This window comes from Stylophora pistillata, chromosome 9, assembly GCF_964205215.1.
Source record: "Stylophora pistillata chromosome 9, jaStyPist1.2, whole genome shotgun sequence".
Taxonomy (NCBI): domain Eukaryota; kingdom Metazoa; phylum Cnidaria; class Anthozoa; order Scleractinia; family Pocilloporidae; genus Stylophora; species Stylophora pistillata.
Window position 1 is genome coordinate 18,832,091 of NC_142527.1, and position 18,110 is coordinate 18,850,200.

The following is an 18,110-nucleotide window of genomic DNA, read 5'->3' on the forward strand; positions in this document are numbered from 1 at the left end:
CCACCATCAGTGAAAGATGTGGGGGAACGTAACTGCAAAGAAACTGCAAGCACCTCGTTTTCATGTCCTGAGGAAGGGTGTGCTTATGTCTACCGTTCTAACCACTAATTTGTCAGCCATCTCGACTTCGGCAAGCGCCAGAACAAACTTCACCGGGAAATGCAGTATGATCATATTAGATGGCAATGGGCGGCGAAATGCACCTCTCTTAAAGCAAAAATACCAGAGACCCAAAAGACCACCAGTAGTTCTACCACCAACAGCTCCAACAGTGTATCTGGTGGCTGGGCCCTCAAGGCAAGGAAGTGCAACAAGTTTACAGAACAGGTAAATAATTTCCTTCTCGAGCTATTTCTTGTTGGTGAAGAGACTTGGCACAAGGTGGCCCCACCTGATGCTTCAAGATGAATACGCACACTATGTCGGGAGGATAATAACCAACATTTGTTTGACAAAGAAGAGTGCCTCAAAGCTCAGCAGATTGCAACCAATTTTTATAGACTGGAGATGTCCTTAAGGAAAACCGGAAAATTGCCGTAGGCCAGCAATATCAACATTGGTAACCAAGATCTAGAGCCACTGGAAGGAGAGATTTGACGGTATAATCTCCTCGAGAGGGTGAAACATCAGCTAACTCTATAAACACGCTTTAAGCTACAGAATCGAAAACTCTTGCATGCAGGGTTTTCTGGAAGGGATTGTCTTTAGTCTGGTCCTTCAACTCATATGCCTTTTTGTGCAGAGGTCCCCCTTTTTCATTAAAAAAAGCCTGCGGCGTGGTAAGGCTGGATTGGAAGTGACATCAAGGAGAGGTGTATGGGTAGCGGACCAGAAAATAGTGCTTTTGTTCTCGACGTTTGGAAAGGGTTTGGGATGAGCCAGATGTAAAGAAGTTGATATAATATTCCCCAGCCCAAACAAAACAATAAAATCTAATCAGCATTTCTGGTTCAGAAGCACGAGGAGAAGGGGGTAACCCTCTGATAATAATACCCTGATACCTTGGGTGCTCTGTGGTACTATTAGCAGATCGATTTCCGTCGTGTAAAGACCCCTGTAAAGCAATTTATCTTATCTATTCAAACGACTGATCATCCAGACAAGTGGCCAGTGTGAGTCCTGAAAAATGTTTGAGCAGTTTGCAGCCGTAGCCATCATTCTAAAATGCTGCATATGGTTGAGTGTACAAAGTCAGCGACCGGCCAGTAGTTTCCCCCATACACCAGGCTTGGCAAGTACTTTACTAGCACCCTAAATTGCATTTATTTTATCAGGTACATTTTATAAACCTAATATTGTGCATTCAAATATAATATGCCCAGAATGTCTTCACCAGAAACAGTGGCATGTTTAACCAGATGTCAACAGATCACGGTCATAGTCCCCATTTGTCATTGGCCTGTTGTCATGAGCGAAATGCCAATACAAGATATCTGTTTAGCAAGCTATACGTACATAATTTCACACAGATTTTATCACCTCTATTTACTCCTAAACAAATAAACTTTATGGAAATGGAGTAATTTTGAGCAGAAACATGGCCACATCCGAGATATTTTAAGCGATTTTCATTAGAAATTCGAATCATGAAAAATCTCGATTTTTGAAGGTTTTCTTTAAACATTAATATTTTCGAACATAGTTATCGCATCCTCTTCACATTTAGATATATCAATAAAGTTGAAATGGTAAATTGGCCACCGTAACCATTACAAAAGCTGACGTTTGGAGCATTAGCCCTTCGTCAGAGCGATTTGCTCTGGCGATTCGATTCGCTCCGACGAAGGGCTAACGCTCGAAACATCAGCTTTTGTAATCGTTACGGTGGCCAATTTACCATTTCAACTTTGTTCATATGTCCAAATTATTTCGTTGCTCCCACCGATGCAGCCCCAAACAGTTTCTTTCGAAACTATCTGCCCTCTTCAAATTTAGTTCACTCGAATGAGTATACTATTCATTTGAAATTGGCTAAGATCCTTAATTATATCTGTACCCAAAAGTCTCGGAGCAAGTTTAAGACTTCATGGACTTATTTACCATGATTTTACTTCAAATTGGGTGTCCTTTCACTCGAACCACTGTATCTTGTGAAGTGTTTGGACTTTGAAAAAAAATATTTCGTAGGCTTTTCACTTGGACTTATCAGTATGTACACAAAATAGTATCAAATTCTGGAAGGTACCATGTAGACTAATCTTTTGATATTGCTTGCATCTTACATGGACACGTTCTTAACACAAAGAAGGTCGGTCGTTAACATAACATTAGAGAATCTTGTGAAAGAGTTGGAGGCATACAAGCTGTGTTGTGGAGTGACTATAAATGAACTGAATGGTAATCTTTTCCATCATGTTATTCCTATGTGTGCTACTGATGAAGATGACAACAATCCATTCCCTAACAAATGTTAATGAAGAATTAAGGGCTGCTTATTACAATGTCATGATGGTGATACTTGTGAGATGATTGTAATCAATTCTCTTAATCTGTTAAGATTCCCAATCAAGCCAAGACCCGAAGTTTTTCAACACCAGCTCAGGTGAAAGCACCTGTCTCCAAAACAGATCCACCTAGGATTAAATTGACGTTACAGGGGCAGGGATTAAGATGCGCAGAACTAGAACGTGAACTTAATGCAATGCACAATGAATTGCAAAAGAACAATGTAGAAATTGATCATGAACTCAGCAATGATTTAGCAGATATTATGACTAAACCTGGATCCAAAGTGACTCTGTTTATGAATCTTTTCTGGCAACAGCAGCAGAAACTGTTTGGTAGCAAGGCTACAGGTGTGCGCTATAATCCAATGATAATACGATTTTGTCTGTCAATAGCTGCTAAATGGCCTTCATGTTATGAAGAACTACACAGCACCAAACTGCTTGTACTCCCAAGCCCACACCGCCTTAGAGATTATCGTAATGCCATTAAACCAAAAAAGGAATTTCAAGCAGAGGTTGTCGATGAATTAATGAACATGACTGAACAATATTTTGATGTGCGGTGATAGGTTATCATCCTTTTTGATAAGATGAAAGTCACCACCAACCTTCTTTTTTAAATAGCTTACTGACTTTCATTTGTTGGTTTGTGTTTTGAAGATCTATGTTTTTTATGTAAGCTTTGCAAGACATCCTCGTATCTATTGCAGGGCAGCTAGTTCATTCTCAGACAAGGAAACAGTTGTGACAACATCTTTAGCAGAATTATTTTTCAATCTTTCTTTGGCATGGCCCAAAAGAGTGTCTGCTAGCTTGGTGGCGAAGAGTGATGCTGCTCTCTGGGGACGTCCTTTAAAGGATTTTGAAGAGTTGAGCACAATTTCCCCATAAGACTTGGCATAGAAAGCTTCAAAATTTGGAAATAAAGGAATCATATAGGTTTTGGACTGTTCAAGACAATAATCTTTTATGTTCTCTTTCAAGGACTTGTGGAAAACTTCACCTAGTAGGATATTGTGTCTTGTCTTCCACGAGCTGGGCAAACACGTCATATTCTAATGCTGTCTCCTCCTTCTTTTTCGTCTTCATAGCTTGGTCCTGGTCTTTGTGCTTAGCAGCTATGTGTCTACTTAAGCCTTGCTTGTTTTTACAAATCTTCGTGCAGAAGTGACATGAAAGCTATGCATTGCTATGAAAGCTTTCTTCCTTTGAAAATTACACTATTCATTACAGAATTATTTCAGGAATGTGCACTGAAAATATTATGACAGAAATAGAGAAAGCAATAGACCTTATTCATAAATGGCCGCCGCACGGGAACGGACTGGTTTCGAATGCATGAAAGCGAGGCTTGGTAGGCCAGAAAATTCTTGGAGAGCACATTTGTGACCGTATAATTTCTCAAATAATATTGTTGAAGTAGTCTAAAGGTTTTGAGGATATTGGCAGGAAAAATATTTCTTAGTCACTAAACGGGATATCCCTGAGTTAAAGAAAGATTTCCGCGTGAAGAGCCTTAGAGATGCCGACAAATTGCTGTGTCCCGCTCTGTACGAAGAAGGACAAGCGGGACAAGGAGACGGGTGAAAAAATTTCTTTTTTCCGTTTTCCAGAGGAGGAAAACCTAAAAAAGCGATGGCTTCATGCTATAAGAAGAGATATCGGAGTGAATTTTTCCTTAAATGGGGCAACTAGAGTTTGTTCCAGGCATTTCAGGAAAGAAGATTTGCAGAGAAGTCTTAGTGGAAAAGTTAGCCCCACACCAGGAGCTGTGCCGAGTCAATTCGTGTGGAAGCGAAGTTCGCCTCGTAAACGAGCACCACCGACACCACGCTGTACGGCTACAACAGTGACAAAAAAAAACGCTTAAAGTTAGGGAGGCTGTGGATTCTTCCACCGAATGCAGCGAAATTATCAGTGAGCATGCTACATCAACAAATATGGCGGACTTAACAGTGGAAATGGAAAACACAACACAGGAGCGTGAGTGCAGCACTGATTTTGTCAAGAAATCAGAAAAAGATTCATGCATAGCTGAGCTTAAGTACAAAGTTGCCGCAGCACTAACGAATAATGAAGAACTGGAGAAAGTGGTTTCAAAACTTAAAGAAAAAGTTGTGGATCTTGAGCGGAAATACGAGAAATGTGAGGAGCGGTTGTTTTCCTTTAAAAACATTGCCTCAAATGACTCACTAGTAGCATTTTACACCGGCTTTCCAAACTACCAAACAATGATGGTCCTGTACGAATTTTTGGATCCTGGTGAGCAGGGTGAGAACATTAACTATTGGCTGTCTGGAAAAGGTTTTGATAGCACCCCCAAGTCTGTGAAAAAAGGAAGACCACGGATCTTAAAACCAGTGGACGAGTTCCTTCTCACTTTGTGTAGGTTGAGGCAAGGTTTTGCTGAGTTGCATTTAGCCCAATTATTTAATATTTCTCAGCCAACCGTTAGTCGCATCTTCATCTCCTGGATAAACTTTTTGTATTTAAAACTTGGCCATATTAATATCTGGCCATCCAGAGAACTAGTTAATGAGACAATGCCTGATGATTTCAAGGCAAAGTATCCTACCACAAGGGTAATCATTGACTGCACAGAGGTGCGCTGTGAAATGCCTAGTAGCCTCCTTTTAAATAGTGAGCTCTTTAGTTCATATAAGAACCATACCACTTTAAAGGCATTAGTGGGGATTTCACCTAAAGGGGGTTTCACATTTATTGGGCAGCTGTATACTGGAAGCATATCTGACAGGGAAATTGTAGAGCGGAGTGGCTTTTTGAATCTTCCCTTTTTGAAAGGAGACACTGTGATGGCTGACAAAGGCTTCACCATTGATGATATTCTTCCCCTAGGAGTCTCCTTAAACATCCCCCCTTTCTTGGGAATGTCTGAGCAGATGTCAGCCGAAGATGTGATTGCAACACAAGAAATTGCTAGCTTGCGAATCCATCTTTTCGAAAGGAGACACTGTGATGGCTGACAAAGGCTTCACCATTGATGATATTCTTCCCCTAGGAGTCTCCTTAAACATCCCCCGTTTCTTGGGAATGTCTGAGCAGATGTCAGCCGAAGATGTGATTGCAACACAAGAAATTGCTAGCTTGCGAATCCATGTTGAGAGGGCCATTAACAAGGTGAAGAATTTTCGCATATTTGATGGGGTTATTCCATTCACCTATTTTGGGGTAGTAAATCAAATGTGGTGTGTGTGTGCAATGTTGTGCAATATGCATGATCCCCTCATCAGTGCTTGACCTATTAACATAAACTTAATAAATACCCCTCGTTGTTAATAAAAATAAAATTTGTGCTGTTTTTCCTATGCAAGAGATTGGTGTAAACACAACATGTATTTTAATGCCTTTCAACACTTGTATATGTTGTAGTTCAGTTTTATCCTTGGTTCAAATTTTATTTTCCTTTGTTTCCAACTCATTATCATACATAAACATGACTGAGAACAAAGGAAAATAAAATTTGAACCAAGTATAAAATTGAACTACAACATATACATTTCATTTCTTAAGTCCACATAACTTCTTCTTTCAAATTTGTTCCTATTCAATAGTTTAAGGACATTACTTGAGCAAAATTTTTCTGATCATATTTTGTGAGGAAATTTGAACTGTAACTCTTTCCAACCAATCAAGCTCTAATAAAATATTATTATAACAAATTCACCTTCTTAGGTTTATAAGAATATATATACTGGTAGTTGTCATAAATATTTACAGCTGAGAGATTCTATCAAACACGAGTCTACCTTTGAAGATCACTCACTTTCACAATTGAGATTATAAGAAGTTTAGCTGGTAATCACTGTCATAATTGATTGGAGCTTGCAAGTCAGCTGATCTTTGATACAAAATGTGAATATTGGCAAGTTGTATCAAAGTTAGGTGTATGTGAAATACATCAATACATAATTATTCAACTTTTCATTCAAGCAACTACAGTGAAACCTGAGTTTTGCGACCCCTATGTTTTGCGACCACCTGCCATTAACGACCACTTTTTCTGGCACGGATAATATACAGTTAAAAAGTACCTGCAATGAGCGACCACCTGCCTAACGCGACCAGCGACCGTATTTTTATGCCCCAAACATTAAATTTCACCTGTAATTAGGGACCATTTTTGTAAAAGTTAGCATATGAGCTCGTATTTTATGGCAGTTTACGCGCGTTTTAAACACGTTTCAAAGAGGAAACATTTTCCAAGTCCAGAAAAGTGTGGAACAGCATTTTTTTTTTTTTACAAACTTGAGATACATGGCGGACGTGATGAAAATGTAATTGTATTATGATCTCTATGGTGGCAAGGCTGCATCAGTTACCGTAAGTAGATCATGGTTCCACAAAAGTGCACACGTAAACAGTCGCATTTAGTATACTCACTCTGGTCAAGTAACAACTTGCTTAACATCTTAAGGAAATTTTTTGCAACTGTTGCCTTTAATTTTAACAATGAATATCGTTCCTGCTTCGAAGAAACGCAAAGTAATGACTTTGGACGAACGAGTTCGAGTCATTAAGCTGTCAAATCAAGGGGATTCGGCAAGGAAGATTGCGGCAAGCTCAAGATTTGGTAAAACGCAAGTCCAAACAATAATCCGCAACAAAGAAGAAATTTTAAAAGAGTGGGGAAGTGGCGTGAATGGAAAGCGAAAATACAGCCAAGTAAGAAAAACACAGTATGACGACTTGAACAGACTTGTCTGGGAATGGTTTTGTACTGCGCGTGCAAAAGGGCTTCCAGTATCTGGAACACTACTTCAATCGAAAGCTCTCATGTTTTCGCTAGAGCTTCATGGCATCCAATGGCTGGTTAGAAAGCTTCAAGGCCCGTCACAATATTCGTTGTGCTGTGCTGAGTGGAGAAGCAGCTGATGTTGACCCAACTGTCGTAGACGATTGGGAAAAACGTCTTGAAACAATCCTAGAAGGTTACGAGCTGGAAGACATCTACAACGCTGACGAAACTGGCGTATTTTTTCGAGCGTTACCAACTAAAAGTTTAGTTCTTCGCGGTGAACAATGCTCAGGGGGAAAGAAAAGTAGAGATCGATTGATCTTGCTGCTCGCTTGTAGTGCAAAAGGACATAAACTCAAGCCACTAGTTATTGGCAAATCTAAAAAGCCCCGGTGTTTCAAGGGGAAGGATATTGGCGCTCTGAACATCATCTACCGTCACAACAGTAAAGCGTGGATGACTTCACAATTGTTTTGCGAATGGCTTGACATTGTCAATAATCAAATGCAAAATTCCAATCGAAAGATAATTTCGATTGTTGACAACTGTGCAGCACATCCCCAGGTGGAAAGAAGCAACATAAAGTTAGTGTTTTTGCCACCAAATACAACCGCCAAACTCCAACCCTGCGATGCTGGCATCATACAGGCAGTTAAGCTACAATACCGCAAAAAACTCCTCCGCAAGATTGCCTTTGCCTTCGAGGAAGTGGAGTCTGCCTCTTCCTTAGCCAAGAAAGTCACAATATTTGATGCTATCATGAGGTTACAACATGCTTGGAGCTTGTTGCCTGAAACAGCGATTCAAAAGTGCTTTGCACACTGTGGAATCAAAGCATCGAGGTAAAAACTATAGATTATTATTACAAGACTGAATTGTTAACGACGGGTAAACCTAACAGTTTGTGAAAAAAAATCACATTGGTTGTCGTTAGGGGCTTAGATGTTACCTCTCACGTGCGTGGGTAATTTAATATGCAAAGGACTGACGACCGTAAGACGTGACAAGTTTGTTTACCACGCGTGGGAATGGGCAATTGATTGGTTACTTTCGACATTGTCAAGACACTTTTCCAAGATCTTTTCACTCCTATACAACCTGCAGAATCTCTAACACTCTAGACGGCACGGAAGGTGAAGAAATCTACTATAGGCCGCGAACCCTTCTCTAGCTCAAATTTTCGAGATTTTGGCAAAGTTTTCTGTAAGAATCGCTCAGCTTATAGTCAAATAAACACGGTAACTAATTTTTTTTTTGTTTTTCATTTGTTTTATTAGTGTAGACGAGGTTGCCGAGAGCGAAGGCGATAGTCAAGACGTCGTTACTGCTGAGGAAATTCTACCCTTGTTAGATGGCATTACCTTAGAAGAATATGCCAATCAGGATAATGCTTTGTTGACAAGTTGTCATGGAGTAAATGATCCAAATTGGGAAACGCGTTTGATCGAACAAGCCAAGTATGGATTTGAATCGGATGCTGATGAAGACGACGAAGAACAAGGAAGCGAAAATTCAGAAGACCAATTTCCTGAGATCACGGTCAAGGAAGCAGCTAGAATGGTTGGTGAACTAAAACGATTCGGCTTCCATAATAACTTGAAGCCTGAAATTGTAGACGCTTTGTTAAACATTGAAAGCGCGATAGAGCAAGTATTAGGGACCTTAAGCAGCAAGACGCGAGACCCACAACGCGAACGTGATGACCGAGAGAGTCCTGGAACTAGGACGCGGTCGTGTGCATTACCTTTTTGTCCTTAAGCTTTCACAGCAAACACGACGCGAGCTTCAAAAAACCTCTTTAGATGTGCTCTTTTCAAGAAACGAGAGAAGCGCTACTTTTAGCGTTCGATAGCGGAGTTATTGATGAAAAAGAATTTGTGCTGTTATACGAAGAAAGTACCTCGAAAAATCCATCTTTTGGCTACGAAGATTACGAGAAGTTTGATTTGAACTCCATCGATCCTGCAACGTGCAAAGCAGACTTCAGAGTTGAAAAGAACGATCTTTTCATGCTTAAAGAAGCATTAAACATCCCTGACCGCATAGTTTGCCATCAAAGATCGATTTGTGATGGAATGGAAGCACTCTGTATGGTTCTCAAGCGCCTTGCCTACCCATGTCGATACAGTGACATGATACCTCTATTTGCAAGGCCTGTTCCTGTCATAAGTATGTTAACAAACGAAGTGATTGATTACATCTATGACAACCATCACCACAGAATCACAGCATGGAATCAAGATCTACTTATGCCTTTAAAGCTTGAGGCGTATGCTGCTGCAGTTCATGATAAAGGTGGTGCACTAAATAATTGTTTTGGTTTTATAGATGGAACTGTGAGACCTATCTGTAGACCAGGAGAACACCAAAGAATAGTTTATAATGGTCATAAAAGAGTGCATGCCATAAAATTCCAATCTGTTACTTTGCCCAATGGAATCATTGCTCAATTATTTGGCCCAGTTGGTAAGTGATAGTATTCAAAATCTTTCATTCATACATTTTCTTTGATTTTATATTTTTTTGTGCTTCTAGTTTTATTGGTTTAATAATAGTTCACTTTAAGTTAGTTAATGGTTCACATTGTTTTAGTAATACTGTATTTTTATTTCTACTTTTCAGAAGGAAGAAAACATGATTCTGGTATGCTTGCAGATTCTGGGCTCCTACAGCAGCTAAGCCAGTATGCCTTTTCTTCTACTGGTGACCCTATGTGCCTGTACGGTGACCCAGCTTACCCATTGAGGATCCACTTGCAAGCTCCATTCAGGAATGCAGTGCTTACCCCTCAAATGCATTTCTTCAATGAATCAATGAGTTCTGTTCGAGAGTCTGTTGAATGGCTTTTTGCAGACATTGTTAATTACTTCAAGTTTTTGGACTTTAAAAAGAACCTGAAATTGCAGTTGAGTGCTGTAGGTAAATTTTACATTGTAGCAGCAATTCTACGCAATGCCTTGACATGTATGTACTTTAATGAAACCTCAAAATTCTTTGGGCTTGAGCCACCAACACTACAGGAATACTTCTCATGAGACTTTATAATGAGATCATTAATAAGTTTTGTACCATCTCAGTTTTTCTTTGAATTTAATGGATTTTTCAAACCAGTCTATTTGAAATAGAAAATCAATGGTTTCGAGTAGGACTAACCTGTAGTAGAGACTAATTTCTCTGTTTCTATTTTACTAGAATGGCTTTCCATCAACCAAGAAAAAATAGTTCGGCATCAAAAAAATCAACTCTTAATTGATATAGTTGAATAAAATCTAACCATAGTCATTCTGCTATAAATTTATTTGATTGGTATTTAAAACTTTAAACATTTCAATGTCCTGAAACTTAAACAAACATTTTAAGACACAAAGTAAAAATCATAGCCTGGAAAAATATAGCCCAAAACAATAAACAATATTTTATCAGTGCAAACTGGAACAGGAGATGTAATAAATAACTAAGGGATAATTTTGGTTTTCAATAAGACCATGATAATACACTTTTGAAATAAAATTGGATAAACACAGGACTTATTGTTCATTTTTGCACCATTCTTGACATCAGTGACAACATCATTGTCTGAAATTCTTGCATCTTCTGTGCTTGTAGTTGCTGTTGTGCTAGCATCATCTTCATAAAATCATCATGCTTTTTTTCTTGTAATTCAACCTCCCTCCTCTTCATTTCCATTTCTTCCTTTCTGAACTTCTCCATAGACTCATTTTTTTCCCGTAAGTACATTAAGGTATCACTTCCATTTGATCTCCGCTTTTTCGGTCTTGTTTCTTGTTCTGGATTTTCATCGTCCTCTCCACTCTTTTTGCTTTTTCCAATCCTCTCCATAGCCTTGCGTCTCATTCCATCTGCTGTCAACCTATCATATTCTTTCTTCTTACACTTTACCTCTGCATCTGCATCATGTGCACTATCACATTCCCTTTCCTTTTCAATTAATTCTTCCACAATTGTCTCCCATTCAACCATATCGGTCTCGATACCTGATGCCTTTTCCTCGTCATTCAACTTTCTTTGGACTTTCTGTGCCAGGAAACGATACCTGTCCCTCACTGACCTAGCTTCCACCTTAAATTTGGGCCTTTCGATGGTCATCACGTTGTCTGCTATGACTTTCCACTTCTCGCCTCGCTGAGCTGTGCCTTTCTTTGTGTCAAAAGGGTCAACAGCGCGGATTTCCCTGCATAATAGGGTATCATGCTCCTCAGTCCAATGCATAGCATTTCTGTTTAGAAAAATATAAAACTTTTAAGCTTACAGAAACTTAGCATGACTACAGTAAGACAAATATTAACAATTCAAAGATGCCAACCTGAAATTTACTGCGTTAACAATTCAGACTCCGTATTTTACTAAAATCTCTTCAAGAGAAATCACTGTGTGACAAACTTTACACAGCAATGTTGACAACATGGCGGTAAGATGTGAACTCAGGTATATATCTCAATTTTACAGACGAAATACAGAGTATTTGTAGGATTTCAAAACTTATAACACACGACTTGGCATTATTTTCAATAACTAAGAGAACTTACGATTGTTTTGAAGTCTTTGGACGACTCGAAGAAGCAGTTGAAGATCGACTCGTGGAGGGCTCAGAAGGTGCGAACACTAGACTCATCTTAAACGAAGAAATCAAAGAATAATTTAGATCTTTACCATCTTAAACTGGCCAGGAATGTTGTTGAATGATTGTTTAATAAGTTAGTGGGCAAAAACTTAGTCTTACCTCGTTGAAAGAGTTAAAAAACCGAACACGTTGTCCCCCGACGTGAAACCACACTGTCTGGCGTCCCAGAATCGCGACGACGCGATGAGACAAGTACGACTGGCTTCCGTGCGCATAACCGGAACTAAAAATTGACATCCGGTACCGCGTCGCCGTACCTCGCGTCCTGGTGCTTAAGGTCCCTATTATTTGACAAGCACGCAAAACAATCCAAAGTTACAAATTTTTTTCTGCCATTACGATAGATTACACGTTGTATAATTATAATCCTAATGCTTGCAATAAAAAGCATTTATCAAAAATGATTGATTTGTTGTGTTTTGTATGACTAAGTTAACTGTACCTGTATATTCAAATTTAAATATATATATATATATGTATCGTGGATACCGGAAAAAAATTTCAAGTTGATGACGTCACTCACAAACCTGCTTAAACGACCACCTGTCATTAACGACCACTTTTGTGTGACATTTGGGGTGGTCGCAAAACTCAGGTTTCACTGTATTTACATTGTATATACAGCACTGAAAGAAGTAGAAGTGGTAGTTAAGCATCTTGCAAACTCACTTGCTGCAATTTTAATAAAATGGGTAAAGTAATATGTGCCCAGCTTTTGCTTCAGAGTTTCCCAGTAAGCAGCATCAAAGGGAATTCTTTCCACCGAAATTCCCTTTTTCGTGTAGACAATGAAGTCACACCATCTTGCCCCACTCACACCCATTTGGCCTTGCACTTGAGTATAGTAAGCATGATTCTTTTTCAGTTTGCATTGTCCATCGACAGCTGCACAAAAGAATTTTGGGTCTTGACAGGCTTCTAGTGGAGTGACTTGAAATTTTGTTTCAGGACACTTCACTTCAGCAAGTCCAAAATGATCATAGCATCCAAAATCTACAACCCTGCCATCTGGTGAGCACCCAAGAAAAGGCATATTCAGGGAAACAACAAAACCACTCTTGAGAACCTTAACAGGTGTCTTTCGTGCAAGCATGATTTTCTCATATTCCTGGAGAGCAACCGGTTCATATTTTATACCATGCTCAACATACCTTGAGGTAAATGCTTTCGGATTGATGAGATCCATTGCAAACTTATCATGATTCCTTTGTCTTTTTGAAATGACGTCAAACTTTGAAGCAGTGAATCTAAACTTTTGCTCTTTCTTCCACTGTTCTGACAATGTTTGACCTCTTGTGGCTCCTTCAATCTTGTTTATCATGTTTTCATCAACAACAAGGGAACTAACAAGTGTCTCTTCAGAATGACTGAGGTTGTCAGGCCTGACAAAATCACTGCCTGAGTTTAACAGGAACCTGGGATAGGTTAACTCTGCTTCATCCATGTCAGCTCTTGGAATAGAAGAAATGTCAAATGTAGCCACAAAGTTTGCTTCAGTAAGAGTCAAGTGGTAGCTGCAAAGTGAGCCAATTTGGCTTTCACCAAATTTGGTCATAACACAACTTTTGGGAGTGGAATCATCTTTTGCCAGAACTGCTAAACCCATTTGTGGATTTATATTTTGAAGGGCTTTTTTCAGGTTAATTTCTGCTTGGACGTCATGCACAGGGTTTGACCTTGCATCATACAGTAAGCACTTCAATCCTTCTCTCCTTTTGGTATCATCTAACCGTGTTTTTGAAATGGTAACTTCCATTACCGGTTGAGCAGATATTTTGTCCCCACGACCCTTCTTGTGCCATCTTTGAAGCTGGGATGTGCTGGCGAGATCCGGTTGTTCATCATCCTCTGGCACAGATCTTCTGTGCTCTTGCTGTCAAATAAACTAAACTTGCACGCTTTAAACATTAAAGCAAGAATGTGGTTACAATATCCCACTTTGCCAGCTTTGCATGAACAGTTGGCATGTATGACTTGACCTGAGACAATGCACATGGCAAAACGAAGATCATGTGGAGCTTCACTTTTCCTGAAACTGTGATAGCAATTCGCTTTCAAATAAAAATACCTTTGATCACTGTTCGCCTCAATTTCCTTTAGGTATTCGTCCTTCAGAAATGTTTATGCCTTCTTTAAATTGGCCGTTTTTATACTAGAGACGCATTATCCGTCTGGACGAACTTGGGCAAACATTTGTAGTTCGTCCGGTTATGCGTCTCTCGTGTAAAGACGGGCATAAGACGCATTATACGTCTAGACGAACTTTCATTTGAAGTGCGTCTTGAACGACGCACTTCGAAAGGTAGTTTGTCTGGACGCATAATGCGTCTTTGTGTGTAAAGACGGGCAACGGACGAATAACGTTAAGAAATGAGACCGTGTCGGAAAAAAGCCAGTGGTTATCCGCCCAAGAAAACAACATGGCGGAGTCAAGTGCAAAAGAGCGAAGTCGACCATGGACAGAAACAGAGCTCAAGTACTTCGCCCTTGTTCTGGCAGACGAAACAAACAAATTTGCTTACAAACTGGACACGCTTGCGTTGAAGAAGACTGCAAACAAACCTGTCTTCGAGGATATAAAGAAAGCCTTTGAGGAGCGCATATCCTCCGAAGAATTTAAAGAAGAAAATGACAGAGAACATCGTCAGTCTAAATCGAAAAAGGCTTTAACTCATCTGAGAATTGATGTTGAAAAGCTTCGAGTGAAATTTAAGTGGATAAAAGATCAATGGCGTAAATACACGGATCGCATCAAGAAAGGTAGTGGTAAGTCACCAATAAAAGAGCCTGAGTGGTACAAAATCATAAATCCAATTTTTTCGGACACCCATGGTAACCTGGAAATTGCTTCCAAAGCAAGAGATGTTTTGTCTCATGAGAATTCAGACACAGACAGTGACGAAGAGCAGGCAGAAACAAGTCATAGCAGTTATCAGGAAGATGATGGTGAGGAAGAGTTAACCTCCGCAAGTGAGAGTGGAACCGAAGGTGTTAAAAGGAAAGTTTTAAAAAATTCATTGGACGTAAAACCATTAGGTCGTAACAAACGAGTAAGAAGTCAGTCCCAGGCCATAAATGAGATCGCAAAGAGTTTTCACGCACTTGGAGAATCACAGCAAAAGCGTTGTGAAAAGATGATGGAAGCAGACAAAGAAAGGCATGCTGAATTTCTTGCTTTTCAGAAAGAGCAAGCGGAATTGAATAGGCAGCATGAGCTAAAGATGCTTCAAATCATCATGAAATATTCAAATCCTCCACCCCAAGGAGCACAGCAGCATCTCCAACAACAAACAATACCTGTGCAGCCTCTTGTACCTTATTACAATCCAATGCCATATAGCCATACCCCTCCAACCAATCAAGTGGCAAGTGATAGCCAAGATAGCCACATTTTAGACATGGATAGCCAGAATGATCAAAGATCCATGCGTTGGTATTAGCAAGAGTTCCATTAAGGGTGGGGGACTCATGTTTATGGAGGAGTTGGTGGGGGACTTTTCTTTTCTATAGACAGGGTCCTCTATCACACTTATCTTTATTGAGCAATACTGTGAATTTAAGGGGGCATGAGCTTCCCTCTTGCGTATTGAAACCTCAGACATGTTATTACAGGCAGTTGTGTTTACTTGTAATCCATTTATTGTCAGTTGTGATAAAGGTACCAAAATGTGCTGTTTTTGTTTAGTTGATATAAGAACTTCATGTTCATTTTTGTTGTTGTTGTTTGTCCTCCTATTTTTGCCTTAATACATGTCATTTTATACTGCCTTCAAGAATATTCCATCTCCTTTCATATAAAAAAATTAACCTGACCCCCCTCCCGATGATTTTGTCCTACTCCCCCCTTTTTACCAGTTTATCTAGTTGTTTGGTTGCTTTAGCAAAGAGTATTTTACTTCCAGATTACTTAAAATAACTTGAAATAGCAGTAATTTTTACACTAATGGATGAAAGGAAAGCAAAACTTCTGGTTCATACTTAATGTATCAACAAATATTATTTGCTATATCTATTGTGAAGGGAAAATGTTTGAAAAATATTTTGAATATCAAATTTGAATCTATTTACATGTAACAAAACCTGTTTTCCATCAAATCTACTAAGGATCAAGTAAAGTTCAGTTTCTCAGTTTTTGCCTTTGTTATTAATTTGAATACAGAATCAAGGGGCTGCATTTCTTTCCTCTCTGATATCCCACAACCAATTGGCAACGGCTTCTCTTGTTGTATTTCCATCATCAGCTTGGGCATCTCCATTTCGAATCAGATTAAGTTCATTGACCTGAAGTCTCCACCTGGGGTTACAGGGATCACTTCGGTGGATGCAAAGATTATGGAGAGCAATGCAGGTCATGATGATGAGGGAAATGTTGTCTAAATGACATTCTGTCTTTTTGTAGAGAATTCTCCACCGCCCCTTTAACATTCCATAAGCATGTTCAGAAACTACCCTTGCAGAGCAAAGTCTCCTGTTAAAATACCTTTGCTTAGGTACCCTTGTCCCATCTTTGTATGGTTTTAGAAGCCAGGAATGGTTGGGAAAGGCTGAATCACCCACAGTGGTAAACGGAATCTCCCCATGAGGGTCAAGATTCAAAGACCTGTTAGGAAGCACGTGACCAGATTCGATGTCAGAATAAATACCACAACTTCTTAAAAGCCTACAGTCATGTGTGGATCCTGGGGCGCCCACTGCAGCCCACATAAAACGCTTGTTATAACCAATGAATCCCATGTTTGTAACTGAATACCTCTTCTTGTAACTGTAAAAGTTCTTAAGTTTAGTGCTTACGTAAACATGAAACCCATCCCACGCCCCAACACAAGGAAACTCCCAATTTCCCAGAAAATTTTCCAGTTCTTGACTCCACTCTTGTAGATTTCTTGGCAGGTAAACGAATCTGTCATACAAACATCCCACAATGGCCTTACAAACGTCTTGGAAAATGATGTGAGCAGTTGATTCTGCAACCCCAAAGAGGTCTCCAACGGTCAAAAACGTGCACCCGTGTGCTAGTCTGTATAGACATAAAGCCAACTGGGTAGCAGGCGGAGTAGGGTGAGGCTTCATGCGAGTGGGCTCCTTCACGATAAGGTCTTTAATTTCGCTTAGAATAAATTCAAAAGTGTCTCGAGACACCCTTAACCTTTTCTTGAAAGATTCTTCATCCCAGTTTTGATATCCGTTTCTCCACCAATTTCCGTTCCTCAACTTATCATGACCACGCTCGTTTCTGTCGCTTTTTGTAATCACGATTGCTGACATAACAGCGGGCTGTGAAGCTTCAGTTTCGAACTCCATCTCCCTACGAAAACGTTTCTTTGCCATTTCTTCCTTTAACCTATATTGGTCACCTAAAAACTCTTGTTCTGCCTTTCTCTTACGGGAAAAAAATTTGAGAAGTTCAAGCGCGGCCGCCATCTTTAAATTTTACCGCCAAACAAGGCACACTAGTGCCCATTCTTTTTTTTTTTGCCGCGCGGAATATCTCGTTCGTCTTTCGTAGTTCGTCTTGTTATTCGTCCCGTCTTTACACTAGACGCATACCACAAGAGACGCATTATCCGTCTGGACGGATAATGCGTCCTCTAGTATAAAAACGGCCATTAGTTGGAATTGAGTGGTGCTCGGCATTTGCAACTCGCTTTCCAGAATTTGCCACGTGCTGGTTCATTTCGGCTCTTGTGAAACACGGCATCCTTTCAAGCGACTTTCCCCATCCATCGCTCAGGTATTTCACACTTGAGGTGACAGGAGAGACATAATCGTTTGGTAGTAAACTCGAAAACCTTGCCTTCCTTTTCGTGTAAATTTTATCTCCATCAGGGTCAACCAGCATTTTATCCCTTCCATTTTCAACATAGTCTTGGACTCTGCAATATAATAAAGCAATAATTCTCAACTGCACGTTTTCGTAAACTCTAAACTCCATGTGATATCACTCACGAACTTAGCTCTCACCGTTTTACGAGCTGTGCTTTCGTCTTAAGACCCTTGAGTGAATCGCCACGACATCTCAACCAAAACTTTAGCTCGTCATTTTTCAGTGAAGAAGGATTTCTACCAGCTAAGGAAGCTCCAGGAATATCGTCTTCTGTGAGTATCACGCGCACAGTTCCATCAGAAGATCTGTGAGAAGCCATTGTGGTTTTGTTTTGATCTGTGAACCTTGGCCTACCAAGCCTCGCTTTCATGCATTCGAAACCAGGCCGTTTCCGCGCGGCGGCCATTTATGAATAAGGTCTATTAATAAACCTTTTTGAGT

The 18,110-nt window shown here is 39.9% G+C and overlaps 3 protein-coding genes and 1 pseudogene across 5 annotated transcripts; 2 read left to right on the forward strand and 2 right to left on the reverse strand.

Annotated features, from left to right (window-relative positions):
• The first annotated feature begins 3,767 nt into the window (after positions 1 to 3,767).
• LOC148723656 (uncharacterized) lies at positions 3,768 to 5,431 on the forward strand. The gene has a single exon (XM_088734476.1). The coding sequence runs from the start codon at positions 4,388 to 4,390 to the stop codon at positions 5,429 to 5,431; it is 1,044 nt and encodes a 347-aa protein (XP_088590602.1). The 5' UTR covers positions 3,768 to 4,387.
• Positions 5,432 to 8,852: 3,421 nt separating this feature from the next.
• LOC111333178 (uncharacterized) lies at positions 8,853 to 10,729 on the forward strand. Of its 2 annotated transcripts, none has more exons than XM_022938708.2 (2): positions 8,853 to 9,669; positions 9,826 to 10,729. In XM_022938708.2, the coding sequence occupies exons 1-2, from the start codon at positions 9,006 to 9,008 to the stop codon at positions 10,236 to 10,238; spliced, it is 1,077 nt and encodes a 358-aa protein (XP_022794443.1). In that variant the 5' UTR covers positions 8,853 to 9,005; the 3' UTR covers positions 10,239 to 10,729. The 2 variants fall into 2 exon arrangements, with proteins under 2 accessions (XP_022794443.1, XP_022794444.1); XM_022938709.2 differs by having other exon boundaries at positions 8,853 to 9,498.
• LOC148723657 (uncharacterized) lies at positions 10,482 to 12,132 on the reverse strand. The gene is made up of 3 exons (XM_088733745.1): positions 11,945 to 12,132; positions 11,751 to 11,836; positions 10,482 to 11,440 (listed from the first exon to the last, which is right to left on the reverse strand). Exons 1-3 carry the CDS (start codon positions 12,080 to 12,082, stop codon positions 10,738 to 10,740), a joined length of 927 nt encoding a protein of 308 aa, XP_088589871.1. The 5' UTR covers positions 12,083 to 12,132; the 3' UTR covers positions 10,482 to 10,737.
• A 320-nt stretch (positions 12,133 to 12,452) lies between these two features.
• On the reverse strand, positions 12,453 to 18,086 carry LOC148723658 (uncharacterized; annotated as a pseudogene). Its single transcript, XR_015991896.1, has 3 exons — positions 17,807 to 18,086; positions 17,456 to 17,718; positions 12,453 to 13,986 (listed from the first exon to the last, which is right to left on the reverse strand). The product of XR_015991896.1 is annotated as an uncharacterized LOC148723658 (transcript).
• Positions 18,087 to 18,110: the final 24 nt, after the last annotated feature.

Bases quoted from the DNA above. Each gene is read 5' to 3' on its own strand.
- LOC148723656 (XM_088734476.1), top strand. From the start codon at position 4,388: ATGGCGGACTTAACAGTGGAAATGGAAAACACAACACAGGAGCGTGAG.
- LOC111333178 (XM_022938708.2), top strand. From the start codon at position 9,006: ATGTGCTCTTTTCAAGAAACGAGAGAAGCGCTACTTTTAGCGTTCGAT. The intron at 9,670-9,825 runs GTAAGTGATAGT...TCTACTTTTCAG, and splicing joins TCAATTATTTGGCCCAGTTG to AAGGAAGAAAACATGATTCT.
- LOC148723657 (XM_088733745.1), bottom strand. From the start codon at position 12,082: ATGTCAATTTTTAGTTCCGGTTATGCGCACGGAAGCCAGTCGTACTTG. The intron at 11,837-11,944 runs GTAAGACTAAGT...TCTTCGTTTAAG, and splicing joins TTTTTAACTCTTTCAACGAG to ATGAGTCTAGTGTTCGCACC. The intron at 11,441-11,750 runs GTAAGTTCTCTT...TTTTCTAAACAG, and splicing joins CCAAAGACTTCAAAACAATC to AAATGCTATGCATTGGACTG.